Source organism: Charadrius vociferus, unplaced genomic scaffold, assembly GCF_000708025.1.
Source record: "Charadrius vociferus isolate BGI_N301 unplaced genomic scaffold, ASM70802v2 scaffold126, whole genome shotgun sequence".
NCBI lineage: Eukaryota > Metazoa > Chordata > Aves > Charadriiformes > Charadriidae > Charadrius > Charadrius vociferus.
This window is the reverse complement of record NW_009648894.1, coordinates 2,306,278-2,321,222: the sequence shown is the minus strand read 5'-3', so window position 1 is coordinate 2,321,222 and position 14,945 is coordinate 2,306,278. Positions and strand designations below refer to the sequence as shown.

The window sequence follows — 14,945 nt, the reverse complement described above, 5'->3', positions numbered from 1 at the left end:
GGATGCATTGCTTGGAGCTGGATGATGGGACATCTGGAGGGAAGCGTCTGTGATAAGCTCAGCTCTTTTGTGGTTTGAACTCAGAGGGAGCTTGCACAGAAGTGAGATGCTTGAGGGGGGCAATACCTTGGGAGAGCTGAGCTGATCAGTTTGCTGCCTTCTGCTGCCTGTAGCCTTGGGTATATCGTCCTGCCTCCTTCCTTGCACTGCATCTGTCCCTGGTCTGATCCCTTGCTGAGCTGACTTAGCTCACCAAGACAGCAGAAAAACAACCCATCTGAGGGGAAGGGGAAGGGTGGTAGGAGTGTTAGATTGCCTCAGCCAGCTTATGGAGCATTAGCCTCAGATATGCAGTGGGAATCAGGGATGGACTGCCTATACCCTCTTTGAGATGTATCACCTCATGACTCCTGCTGAGTTCTTCCAACACTGTTAACTTTAGCAGAGAATGATGTTTAGCACTTCATCTTTAAAAGCCTGCTAAAAGCTCATCTGTCATAGCAGTCAAGTGACTTTTCTTCTCTTTTTATGTCTTTCACATCCTATCCTCATCATATCTATCCTGCCTTACTTGATGCCAAAGGATCAAGATTCTTGTTTCTGATCAGCCTGTGATACAGGCCTTCGTTACAACACTCATTAAATTCACAACAATTATGTTCCATTTACCTTGCTGTTTGTGCTTGGGGAGGATGTGAACTTCTGCAGAATTAATGTGTTAACCTTCAGATCTCTCCTTAAAACTCTTTCTCAAGATGCTTGTATGGTTAACACAATGCTGGGCTGAGCTCACCTCAAGAGCTTGTACAGGAATATGCACAGCATGGGAAATAAACAGGAGGAATTATAAGGTTTGTGGTTGCCCAAATAAGTGTAGTGAAAGCTCCATCCCAGGCCTGAAGAAACCCAACCAAACTGCAGATTTGACCCTGATTTTAAATGGGGGATGGACTATATTACTTCTAGAGGTCTCTTCCAACCCAAATCACTTTAATTATTTTAATGATGGGAAGCAGCAGCCAACATCTGGGGAAAGTGATAGAAATCAAAAAAAATAAAGCACTAAGCCAGAGTTTATAACCAAAGTTACAGTTTCTGGAGAAGGCTTTAAAAAGGTATCAGTTGTTATTATCCACCAGCTTCAGCAGAGCAACAACAGTTTTACCCTAAGGCTGTATTTCCTTAGCTATGTACCCTTGTAACTTGGACTGGGAAGTGGTCAACGGGGTTGTGCAGTTTGGGCAGTGACCCATCCACATGAACAACATGTGGGGTGTACCCGAATACCCCAGAAGTGTACTCTAGAGCTACACTTCCCCGCCTGTGATTGCATCACTACCTTGACAATGCTTTCTGCTGCACAGGACATAGCTGAGTAATTTCTAAGGGAAGGGAAACAGACAGAAGGAACTGAAAGCTACGGGAGAGGCCTTCTAATGTAAGACCATGAGGCTTGCTCTAGATGTTGCAACCAGTGGAAAATACAGCAGCAGCAAGGCAAAAGAGGAGAAGGACTTCAAAATACGTGGAGCAACATGGTTCCCATAAGCAGCTTTGTCTATTTCAGGGGAGCTAGTCATAATGGCAGTAACACAAAGATGTATGGTAGTGCTGTATTCTGGCTCTATTGCAACTGTTGTGCTCCTCAGAAAATCTCCAGTTTGATTTCTGGTGTCTTACAGACACTAGAATTAAGGACATAATAATCATCATTTTTCCTTTTACTTCCTGCTCTCTCATGTTGTTATTACAAAATGTTGCAATATTCTTTGTGAGTTCTCTGAAGTATTAGTAGTGAAACCATGGATTGAGACAGCATCAAAATATGAAGTGAAATAAATGCTTAAAACTGCGTGATGTCTGTAAGAGTAAATGAAGCAATTTTTATCTTACATCTGGTCCAGTAAATGGCATGTATTGCAGTACATGGCAAAAGTGCAGTAGTTAGCAGTTGGGAATATATTATTTTACCATGGACTGTCGAGGTTCTGCTGTACAAAAGAATGAAAGAGAATTTAAGTATGGTTTTGATAAAATATATCTTGGACCCTACCCTTTAAATGACTTTTCTTTTCAGCATAAACTTTTTTTAACCTTGTAGTTATACAATACTCTCTTAACTATTCCTTTCCTGTTTCTGCAGTCTGACCTTTTGCTTTCCCAGTCCTTCTCAAAGCATGTCCTGATTGGTACACACTCTGCAGACCCCCTTGTCTGCTGCAGCAAGTTGATACTCACTATCATTCTTCCAGCTTCTTCTTTCTTTTGGAGGCTTTCTCTCTGTTTGCTTTTTATCATGTTCATTCAGTTTGCTCTCTCTTTCCTCTGGGGAAGCCTATAAAGATATAGTAAGAGATATATGATAAATTTCTTCAAGTAGGTAATTTAAAATGAACATCTGGCTTGCTTGGTAAATGGGACAAGAAAAAAATAAGTTTCGATACATCAGAATGCATCTGGTAAAGTCTTAACGCAACAAGAAAAAACATCCACCTGTACTTCTGGGAGCAATGGTCAGCCCTCAGCTCCCTCACCAATAAATCTGGCTTCAGCTAAATGAATTTCATGTTCCACCACTGTGCTTTATTGTTCCCTTAGGTTAACTAAAACCATTGCTTTTGCTGCTGCTGCAGTCAATGATGTTATACTTCGGTGTGAGCCAAAAGATTGCAGTTAACTATGGGTGATGATGATGAAGAAAAGTCAAACTCTTTCTCTGCATCATTTAATCTCACCCTGAATTATCTGTCTATCACCAGAAACACAGGTCAGCTCTGTTGTCTCTTCACTAATCTGCTTATTTATGTGATTCCCAAATTATATTCCAAATAGACAACCATGTGGAGTTTTCTTAAGTATTTTTGTAAAAAAAAATGTTAAAACCCATTGATTGTTTTTTGCAGTCCTAATACAGTATTCTTTTACTGGGAAAAAAAGGGTGGAATTATTCAATCAAGTATCTTCAGCACTGATATATATGCTCGTATATATGATACCTAATTAAAAGACTAGAAGATAACTAGCAAAGCTAATCCTAGAAATTCTTTTTGTTTGTATAGAATCTTTTTCTAATGCTTCTAACACTTCCCAAATTTTCTCCTGCTTTGGAAGAAATGCTTTATTTCCCTGAGCTTACGGTTTCCATTCTTGCAGGTAAATTAGCAAACAGGTTTGCTGAGACAGTTTGACAGAATTCTCTCAGCTTGCGAGAAGCTGATTGCAAAAGAGGGAAGCATGTCTCAGACCTGCTGCTGACAGTTGTCACAGAGGCAGGCGGCATGGGTTATCCTTCCCAAACTAAGCCTGTCGATTTGGAGGTGATAATGAAGCTGACCGTCAGTAGGCTTGCTACCTTACGCTGACAAGGGATGATTGGTAGGAATTGAGAAAGATGTGTTTTGGGGAGAAGGAATCAAAAGTTTCTACCAACATCTTCGCTTCTCTTAGGAAGAAGAAAGGGACTCTGAGGGGCTCTGCTCCTGCCAGCGACCAGGGAAGAGCGACGAGCCCTTTGTTGCTGCAGAGCAGGCAGGGTGCTGACTGCTCAGCGGGCAATGTCGCCTTAAGATATTACTTCCTATTAAGTTATAAAGTTCGAGCTGTGTTTAGTTTTCAACCCACATAACCAATTTACTGCTGATACGAGGACGTGAGACCCTGTTGGCTTCTGTGAACTGACCTACGTTTATGCTGGTGGTGAATTAGGCAAAATATATTCATTCTGACTTGATCGCAGAACCTTTGATTAAACTATGTTTTTCTCTATTTTCTCATGAAGGGCTACATCTGGTCACGTAGAAATAGCTTGTAACAACACTGAAACATAAATTATTTGATGAACTACTTAGGACTATTCACTTAATGCATGATAATCCTGTGAACATGTTAACGAGCAGCAATTCTCTGATGATTAAACTGCTTTAAAATGTCTTTGTACTCATATGTCATTAGGATGAACTTGGCACTTCTAAAACATCCATTATTCATCATGTTCCAGTGTTGCATCTGACTGTGTATCACTTTAATTTCACTCACTTAACAAAGCAATCTATTCATTACAACAGTTTGAAACATGTTTTCTAAATCAGAAAACCCCTAGTTGAATATACAGCATTACTTATCTTTACAAGTACAGTAGAGCAAAAAGTAACATCCCAAATTGTAATTATATACTTAGTGCCTTTGAATATGCTAACTGAAACTAAATGGATGTTTTAAGAAGAACCTTTGCTGAAGTCAATGATTGTGGTAGCTGGGGAAGTAGGATAGGTAAAACACCTTGCTGAAAGCACAAGGTTGACTTTTCTTTCAGAAATACTTCAGCAAACAATTTATTGCTGATCCTTTTTCACGTACATTTATTGTCCTGATCGCTCAAAAAGCAGAGAAGGACACAGTATTGTTACTGAAAATATGAATACTTCTTGAAACTATTTTTTTAAATGGAGGTTTGCTGCTTCCATGTCTTTTCATTTTTACGAGTTCTGGGTCCTTCCATGCATTGTGAACCCCATTAAATCCTACACTAGCTTTGCTCCTTTTTAAATCTTTTTGAATTTCGGTCTGTTGCTGAAGTAAGGTGTTTGGTTTGAGCAGATATGGAAGGTTTATGAATGCTTTCCTAGTAAGCAATAGAGGTAGGGAGTCCTTATTATTAACTCTTTCAGCAGCTCTTGGTACAATAAAAGTCAACACATTAGTGATTAGCATACAGAATTGTTAAAATGATGCAATTGTTAAAATAATGTGAATAGAATATGTGTCAAAGAGTTGGAAGAGTTTTGTGGTAAGAGGAAGATACTGAAAAAGGTGGACTTGGAAATATTTAGGTAAGCATTGATCTCTCTGTGTTTGGCTAAGAATGTTAATGGAATCAGAATAAACTAAGAAACCCAACCGCGGGCTCACTTTTTTACATTTGTGTTTCTTCCAGTGAATCACATTCCTTCTTTGTTCATAGCCAAATAAATAAGACTTAGTTTGCAATGGGTGAAGAATTAATTGCAGAGTATTTCTACTGAAACATTTAAAAACTGTACTAGTGTGTAGCTTTTTTCATCAGTCTTTCCGTAAAAAATTGCAGTTTATGGAACATGATATTTAGTGCGTCATCTATGGCAGTATCAGAATTGAGTCTGTGTGTCTCAAGCTTTTGTACACCTTTTTATGGTCAGACTTCTTAAGGTACGTTAAGCTTTTCCTTCCAACTAACCTTGATAGTGTTTGTGGATATATTGCTATAGCTTTGGTTGCATTTACATCTAATTCAACCTATGAGAAGCCTTATGTTGTATGTGGAAATCATTCTGAACTGTTTCATACTGAAGAGTTGTTATTTACAATGCAAATAATCTACAGTTTCTACAAAATGCTAGATAAGGACTTTTTAAAAAAAGTAATTAACGTGTCTGTATGTCTTTAACACACAGCCCCTGTTCTCCCTGGGGCCTATCAGCAAAGCCAGTCCCAAGGATATGGATACATGCACCAGACCAGTATGTCATCCATGAGGTCCATGCATTCACAGCCTCATTCAGCAGGTCTGGTGAGTATTGGATTTAAAGAATGTTTTTATTTGGTAAGCAACTTCATCAGCTATTGTGAAATCTCTTAAATATGAGTGAATTGGTCCTCTTGAGTTCTACAGTTGGACTATTTGAATGTCCTAGTCCTAAATGCAAGTGACAGTGCTCGTGTACAAAAAAGATTAGGTGACTGAGGGCAATGGCAAGAACTTTTATGTCAGAATGCATTAAAAAAATTCATTTATGATCTCCAGAAGGCAGAGTAATAACTGAGTCTTCTACCTGCTTAAAACAAATGGTAAATGCTTGGACAGTATATCACAGGTTGAGCTTTGATGTTATGCTCTGTGATGAATTCAGGCTTTTAGCACTGGATAAACACCACTGGTTTCTTAAGATCACCCCATTGGTTTAAATTTGTTTCAGATATTTTGACTTGCTGATTTTGTACTAGTAGGCTTTATGCCTATCCGGATTATTCATCTCCGCTTGTATAAGCTAGCTCAGACTCCGTATTGGTGTGCCCTTTCCAATTCAACAGAAGATTCACTCACCCTCTTGTGCCTGATCCAAATCGAGTTATACTGCTGAGCAACTGAGAAGAAGCTTTATCATGAAACCACGGCCACAGTCATGAAGTTCTTAATTGTTGTGGATGGGAATCTAAAGCTGGAATAAATATTTTGTTTTAGAAGTAACTGGTCATGGAATGAGAGTTGAATGGCTATTCAGCTTGGGTTTTTAGGAAATTGAGCTTCATTTTTCTTTTTGAACTCTTTATATATAAAGTTCAGTTTTAATGGTTATAATATTTTTTTTCTCATATCACGGCCTAGAGATTTCATAGTTCAGATTCACTCACTTTTTACCTTAAAAATATTGATATGTAATTTTGAATTTTAAACTATTTTGAATGGATGTATATTTACTGTCTCTGTCAACTTTTTTAGAGATGAAGAAGTATTTAATTATGAATGAAACTCAGAGCTTGCTGAGCTAAAAAAACCCTGTTTTCAAGATTAGCTGAAACTTGTGTTTTTCTTTAAGACTGAAAGTCTGTGGCGTTTTATATTGTAAAGATCTTGATGTTCTGTGTGGTTTGGGTGCTTTCAGGCTTGCCAGTTTCTCAGCTGCTTGGGGGTTGAGGGGCTCACTTGCTGGGAAGTCTGGGATCCAGGTACCTGCGAGAAACTCTTTGGACACCTGCATGACAGCTGTGAGGCAGCTGATACTGGAATCAACCATTAATTTCCAAGGATATCGCAAAGAGCTTGGGGAGCTGGCTGCTTTCCAAAAGGGCCATAGTCCAAAAAGTGGGAGACCTGGAAGTCTGGGCTTTGCCAGCAGATTTCCTAGTCAGTGGAGGGCAAAGCAAACGGCCTTCAAATCCAGCAGACAGAAAATGGACATCCCTGCAGATCTTGAAATGCACTTAGCAGGTTTTGGTGGTATACAGGCAGGTAGATGGCTACTATTTCCCTAATATCTCTACCTCCCAGTGGCTTACCTGGTGGGCTGCCTGTTGAAACAATATCATTTCAATCATCTTAAGAATCATCATTTCCCTCTCCTTCCCGAATTGGGAATGAGAAGGTAGTAGGAAAAGGAAGGGAGTGATGGTAAAGTATTTTAAAGATGGATTGGCTGAGTGTCTCTTTTCAACAGGATTTCTTATCCCTTTTCTGAAACTGTTGTCATTTGGCATTCTTTTAAGTGATAATAGCTGTTTATCATGGGGGAAAACAGGAAACAGCAAATGTCACGGTTTGAACAGATCTTGTTGCTGTTGAAAACAGAGTGAATTTCCTTGAAGACAATAAACCCCAAACATTTCCAGAGGGGAAAAAATCAAGGACTGCTGGCCTAGTGCTGGCTGCTAACTTGCCAGTCTGGTGAAGAAGACAGAGCTTGATCTTATCACCCCCAGGGTGATGATTCTGCTCCAGAAGAGGCGTATTGGATTCAGCTAGAAACCTGGCATGTTCCCTTGTCTTTCCAAATTCACATCAAAAGACTGTCTTTTCCCTAGCCTGTGCAGCTCATCCATATGTGCTGGGTACGTTACACCCAGCGACTGGGGTGACACAGAGGGGTCTCAGAGTGTGCTGGGGGAAACCCCTGTTTGGGGATGTGTTTAAATGTAGTGACTTGCACAGACTGAAGATTGATGGCAGCCTTGGAGTGCTTTTAAAATGCAGTGTGGACATGCTGTAGGAGATCTGACAAATTTACACAATGTTAGTTTAATTGCTTTCAGCTGCCTCTTCAGTTCTGGGCTTGGAGCAGTACTGCCAGAGATGCAGTGTTGCCTGGGTAAGCCAGCAGAGGCAGAGGGAAGAAAGAACTAAGAGAAGAAAGTAAGAGGGGAAGGAGACCAGAAGAAATAAATCCTAGCCTGAATACTGATCTCAAAGCATAAGTGTTTTTTGAGACAACTAAAAGCAATGAAGGGGATGGTCATCCATCAGTGCCTGAGTGCCAGGACATCTCTAGGGTGAGAGGGATTAAGATCCCGTGGGTTATATCAGGGTGGGCATGATTGGAGAGTTAGCTGCTATAGTAAAAGCTACCCCTTTCAGCCAGTTTGTTGCATTGTTATCAAATCAGGATCCCTAAAAGATATAAGTTCCTTTTATAATCATGTCCACCAATGTCCTATGTTGAGAAATAGAAATTTTCTAATTTCTAAGTTTTGGTTTATTTAATTTTGAGCTGTGTTTTGTATCAGGCATGATCCTAACACAGTCTTCGGGTAGATTTTTTTTTCACAGAATCACAGAATGGTCAGGGTTGGAAGGGACCTCTGGAGATCATCTAGTCCAACCCCCCCTGACAGAGCAGGGTCACCTACAGCAGGTTGCACAGGACGGCGTCCAGGCGGGTTTTGAATGTCTCCGGAGTGGGAGACTCCACAACCTCTCTGGGCAGCCTGTTCCAGTGCTCCACTACCCTCAAAGTAAAGAAGTTCCTTCTCATGTTAAGATGGAACTTCCTATGTTCAAGTTTGTGCCCGTTACCCCTCATCCTATCACTGGGCACCACTGAAAAAAGACTGTTCCCATCCCCCTGGCACCCTCCCTTTAAGTATTTGTAAGTATTAATAAGATCCCCCCTCAATCCTCTTTTCTGTAGACTAAAAAGACCCAAGTCCCTCGGCCTTTCCTCATATGAGAGATGTTCCAATCCCCTAATCATCTTTGTAGCCCGTTGCTGGACCCTCTCCAGCAGATCCCTGTCTTTCTTGAACCGGGAAGCCCAGAACTGGATGCAGTACTCCAGATGCGGCCTCACCAGGGCAGAGCAGAGGGGGAGGATGACCTCCCTCGACCTGCTGGCCACACTCTCTTGATGCACCCCAGGATGCCATTTGCCTTCTTGTCCACCAGGGCACATTGCTGACTCATGGTCATCCTGTTGTCCACCAGGACTCCCAGGTTTTTTCCAGATGAATTCCATTGTTTTCTGATTCTTAACTTTCACTCACTTTCTATGAGCAGTTCTGCATAATGGGCTGAATTAAATTGTAGCTCAGAGTACAGAAGGTTATATAATAGACCCCTGAAAGCTGTTTGCCTCTTTGGAAAATAACAGAGGGTGTCCTCACTCCTTTAAATAACTAAAAGGGGTAGGAAAACAAAACCTAGGTTGCAAGTTTGCTTTCCTTGATAGCTGCTGTATGTGAAGGACACTGCAACAGGTACTGCTCCTTGCAAGGAGCGATCCATTGAATAAGTATAAACTGGTGGCTGAAGTGGGAATATGCATCTGTTGGCTCACATCTGGCTGGGAAGCTGGGAATGTGACAGCTGGGCTTTAGTTCTTCATATGCACAAGCCTTACTGTTCTGTCTAAGCAGTAGCTGCAAGATAGACCTTTGAGGAGGTGGGAGATAAGTGAGTATTTTTCTGTTTTACAAAACCCCAGCCTTTTCCTATACCCTCCTGTACTCTCAATACATACTAAACTCACTACTGACGGAGGAATAATTCACTAAAATGCATTTTAAAAATCCCTGCTTTGAGTCCTTTAAGCATTGTAATTCTCAATTATATAGTCCAGACTACACTCTGAAGTGATAATTAGGCATTAAATGCTAACAGGATTATTATGGAGATTTCTCCTGACAGCCATTTAGCACCTAATTAGGTGTTAAGGCCATAAATTTAGGTTTCTCAGCAGCATTTAGGGCCCTAATAAATTTTTTTAAAGTTTGAAATTACCAGCTTGTCTCCACAACTGTGCCACCACAGTGATGTAGTCAAGCTGCCTTAAAGGAGACGGCAGTAGTATGTCCTATACCGTGATGTTCTAAGGATGAGTGAGCATCCTTCTGGGTGGGCAAGAACGTCTCTGTTTTTTTGCAATTGTATGTTAGTTTAATAAAACATTTTATTTCTTCCCCCAGTCTTTGCCCATTTAAGGGAGACATATAAGCATGGCTCAGAGGAAAATCAGTTTTCTGCATTATGCCAGATATGGACTTGCTACCATTTCTCTTAAATGGACTTTTTTTTTTTTAAAAAAAAAAATGTTTAAAGGACTTACTGTTGCAGAGCTTGTTGTAATAGCATATTTGTCATTGGTTTTTTGGAGTTAGTTTCAAGGCTCAGTGGAGAGATCAGTAGAAATAGTTGGGAAAAAGTAAGATTCTCAAAGGCAGAGACCATTCCTTAGGGTCTTCTGACTGCTAGTTTTCTAGTTTGTGAATCCTTAAGGATTTTTTAGTGATGATAGAACCCTCCCAATTGGTTGCTTCGATGTAGTGCGTAAACAGTGATGCTTGTTTTGGTCACCTTCCATATACACTTGGAAGACATTAAGGAACCACCAAGGAACCCCATACCTCTGGTTGAAAATCACTCTTGGTCACAGCCCGTAGCGTGGCAACATTACAAGGCACAGCAGAGAACAGTTATACAGAGCAAGACTCAAATACAGTTCAGAGTAGGCTTGTCAGGAAAGGTAGTGGTCTCTAGTGTTCAACCAGGAGGTCTCCAGAAATCAACCAGGAGTTGATTTCTATGTACAGTTTAATCTGCACTACCAATGATAAAGGCAGAATCATGACAAAAAGTGTATTTCTAGAATGGGAGCAGTAATAATGAGTTGCCTTATAGTGTTTGGATTAGTTGATCCCACATTTCCAATGTGACAAATGGCCTACTCAGTGTGTGTGTAGGAATCTCTATCTTTTCTGAAACTAATTTCCTTAAAAGCCCTCAAAAAAACCCGTATATGAGGTGGGCTAAAACTTATCCAGAGTTGTTTTCCTCAGCTGGCAAGCAGAACGAAGTTTGCTGTCTCTTAAAAGGTTCAGAAAATAGTACTAGGCATTAACTTAAACGTTGACTGTTTTTACTTTTTTTCTCTTTAAATCATTGTACCAGAAAAATTCAGCTAGATATGGTGACATATCAAAAAATTACTGGTAGAGAAATTGGATATTATCAGTGATGCTTGAACTGCTCTTGACTGCTGTTGAGAGACAGGGTAAGGAAAAGAAACTACTCCTGGGAATTTTAAAATGAGCTAGTTTTGTTCTGCTGTTAAGATACAAGGGGAGACTGTTCCCACTGAGTTTGAAAATCCACTTTGAATTCCAGTAAATGATGGCATTTTATTGGTTATGAGTGGAAATAAATACTCTTTTTAGAAAGAAAATGGAAATCTTGGCTTACAATGATAGGACTTTGTGTTCTGGTTAGATCAATCTTTTCTCTGAATATGCAAAAATGAGTATTCGTAAAAACTATTTTTTCAGACTTTTTGAAATCCTGTTTGTCTTTTTTTTTTTTTTTTTTTCATTAGATAATAACATATCCCTAATTCTTAATTTGGGGTAAAATCCTAATGAAATGAAGGACATTCAGTGTGATGGGAAAATTAATGACCTGAATGAAGACTGTATTTCTTTTCTGTAGTGAAGACACAGGAGAAGCTATTTGGGAGTCATGCAAATAAGGAGCAGAAGCACAGCTAGCCATGGCTGGATGTAATGAACTGTTACTAGTGAATATATGAAACAACAGTTGGAATATTTGAAGAGGCAGTGAATGACTTGAAGTCTGTTTGTATGAGAACTTTGGACAATGTAGGTTCACAAAATTAATTATTTCGGTACCCAGAAAAGGGGGCTGTATTCATTGTATATTTGACAGGTGTACTGTGTCTTTTCAATAGGTAAATTGTGATTTCTCTCTCTGCCTTGCTCCCTGTGTTCTTTTTTTGTGCTCTTTTCATTTTCTTTGTGCAAAGGAGAAAAGGAGTCTATCTCTGTTTAGGCTTGAGAGTTTACAGCCTTGTCTTTTTTTCTTCAACAGAGAACATACAGAGCTATGTATGACTACAGTGCCCAAGACGAAGATGAAGTTTCCTTCAGGGATGGCGATTATATCATCAATGTGCAACCAATTGATGATGGCTGGATGTATGGTACTGTTCAGAGAACTGGGAAAACAGGAATGCTTCCAGCAAATTATATTGAGTTTGTTAACTAATTTTTGTCTCTAGTCCTTTGAGCTTTATTATGATTTACTCAAAACCTAACCTTTTAGAAAAAGTCAGAAGAATCTTTTCAGAGTACATGTTCATTACTTTATCACTGCTATAACAGTCTGCATTCTCACCCAGAATCCAATTTAGAGTCATTTAAAGTAAAGATAAAGAATCAACAAGAAGCTCAGAGCTTTGAAAACAGCATTGCTTATAATAGTGCTCCCTCAAAATCAAAAACATATAAGGAAAGCCTGGTGTTGCCAGTCCTATAAAGATTTCAGTCAATTAGCTGTAAAGGGTTAGACACCTTTTCCTACACCTCAAAGACATTATTTCTCTTTATAACAACAACCATAAAATCGATTCACTTCCAATGGCACTCTGAAGTCACAGGAGGTTAACACACTGAGTTCGAACACATCTTCAAATTATTAGGGAGATGTTTAACGTTTGAGAAGTTAGCATCCTAATAAAAATGTTGAGCAGATAATTCAATCATTTGAAATAATGACAAGTAATATGCTAGTAAAAAAAAAACAAATAAAAAACCCTACTGCCCAGCAGCCTTACAGCAAACAGGTCTATTTTGACAGCAAAATTTCCTGACTCTTGGATGCCCACATCATTTATTCCTGGATTACCCATTTTCTCTGATTTCCAACAGCCACCTCCTCTGTCAGCTTTGCTTGCATCCCAGTCCATCAGTTAGATCCATGCCCGGATTCATGGTTCTTCGGTATCTTTTCTAGAGAAAATTCCTTGCAGAGACTATTTAGAGTATAAAACCTGTCAACTCTTCTGTTTCCTCCTAATAATACTTAGCATTTAAATAGAAGCTTCCATTAGGGCAATGTACAACCAATACTTCCTGTTAGTTCCTTTACCTTCTGCTGTACTGCTGTAAATAAATATCCCGTGTGAGGCCCTAGTGCGGTGCAGTCACACAACGCCTGCAGTCACGTCCCTCCTTCTTACCACAGGTAACTCGCTTAATGGCTGCTTTGCTGATGAGCTAATGTACCTACCCCTGCTGCAGAAATACTTGCACCTCCATTGGGGAGTGGAGGAGAGCTCTGGTTATTGTAGTGTATATCAGCTCAATGGCCTGTTGCTTCAGTTTCCTCCAAAAAATCTTGGTGATCCAACAGTGGGTTGTACGTTTGCCAAATGATTAATGATGGAGAAATATTATGTTTTCTTTTACTGATTTAATCTTTCTCATAACTGACACTTGAAAGGAAAACTAACCAAACAGTAGTCCAACTTACTCTATGCCATCGTGCTTCAGTTTAGCCATCCGTAGAAAACAGTGAAAATATTTTGCTGACAAACCTTCACATAAGCTATTTGGTGTCCGTTAGCTTATGATCAGAACTGCAGGATGCGGGTCACAGTCTGCAAGGATGAGGAGAGGATCAGATACCTGGTGACATAACGGACCTGTAAGAGGGACTGTCAGCAGGCTTGGGTCCCAGGGAAGTTGCTTTTGCTTTGACTGGGTGCCAGGAGGGTGCCCCATTCCTGCCCAGGGAGAAACTCTGGTAGGAAAGACAAAAGAGTAAAAGATTCACTTGGGAACTTACTCATGTGGATGCATACATGTGTAAGGAAGAAAATGTTTTTGCTGATAGTATAATTTGTGGTGATCAGCCATGTGCTAGAGAAGTTAATTTTGGAGTAGCTCTCAGAATGTTGAGCCTGCGCTGGCTGCCTTCCATTTCTGAAGTTTTTAAAGTAGAATTAAATATAGAGTTTATAGACAATTTTGTATTTCTCGTTTCACAAAGTAATCAAGCCTGCAATATCTATTTAAAGAATAAAGAAGGAAGGCAGTATGGATTTGTTATGTCAACTGACAGTTGTCAATGCAAATACCTGCTAGGTCTATTTTTGCATACAATTAGGAATTGGAAAGTTTATGCAATTTTTTTTGGTGTTGCTAACATGGGGCTGATTCCAGATGCCAAACAGGATGGAATGATTGCATTAAAAAAAAATAATTAAACAATGTCCATGACTGTGCAATTGCCTGTGCTTTCTTGTCCGCTGCCTGATTTAAAATTCTTGAAAGTTTTCCGTATAGAGCTGCTGCTGCAACAGACCCTTATGCATTTACTGGTGACTTCCACATTAAATTAGCCAGCTTTGCAAGTCAAATGACTTTTTCAAAAGGCTGATGTGGTAAGCTGAGCTAGAAGCTCTGAAACAAGCAGTCTGCTTCTGCGTTGTTTTTTATCACCACCCATCAACAGCAAGGAGAGGAATCCTGGCAAATTTTTCTGATGCTGCCTGAGGCAGAATTGGCTATCACTTGCTGCCATGCTGCTCTATTAGCTGTGTAATGCTGACAACAATAAAAACAAGTTGTTAGTTTGTTAACCAGATATGAATAAAAAGAAATATTTTTGGGATAGATATATTGCATCAAGTTGCAATTTTTAGTGATTTGTAGAAAAGAAAGTCTCCACCTATAAATACACTAGCATTCTTCCTAAGTGAGGAGATGATTTGCAGTGTTGAACACTGTATGTATATTGAAAAGTAAATCAGAAAATGAGCACTTGATGACATTAGAGGACTATGCTTTGCTAAACAATGGAACTAAAATTTCCTTTATGAATTTTGAATATTCATTAGCCTGGCAAAGCAGCTAAAGCAATTTGCAAAATAAAAAAGGTCAAAAAACGAAAACAGTATGTGAATTGTATTTCTGTTGAGAATGGTATGTCAGCAGAATTATTAAGATCTGTTTCAAGTTACGCATTCATGTAGTCTGGTTTTTATGTTGTATATGCTTAATAATTTGTGTTCATATGGAATGGTTCCTGCTTTTTGATAGAAAACAAACTTTAGTGTCATTATGCAGCGTCGTTCTAAGCAATGTTATCAAAGGCCCAAAATTATCAGAGTGCGCTTATAAAAATA

At 39.5% G+C, this 14,945-nt stretch overlaps 1 protein-coding gene across 1 annotated transcript in view; it reads left to right on the top strand.

Annotated features, from left to right (window-relative positions):
- The window catches only part of NEBL (nebulette), a 90,202-nt gene extending 77,771 nt beyond the window's left edge, over positions 1 to 12,431 (top strand). Inside the window, exons 26-27 of the mRNA XM_009887131.1 lie at positions 5,430 to 5,545; positions 11,846 to 12,431. Coding sequence (XP_009885433.1) covers positions 5,430 to 5,545; positions 11,846 to 12,022 — 293 coding nt within the window. The 3' untranslated portion in view covers positions 12,023 to 12,431. The remainder of the gene's footprint in view (positions 1 to 5,429; positions 5,546 to 11,845) is intronic.
- Positions 12,432 to 14,945: the final 2,514 nt, after the last annotated feature.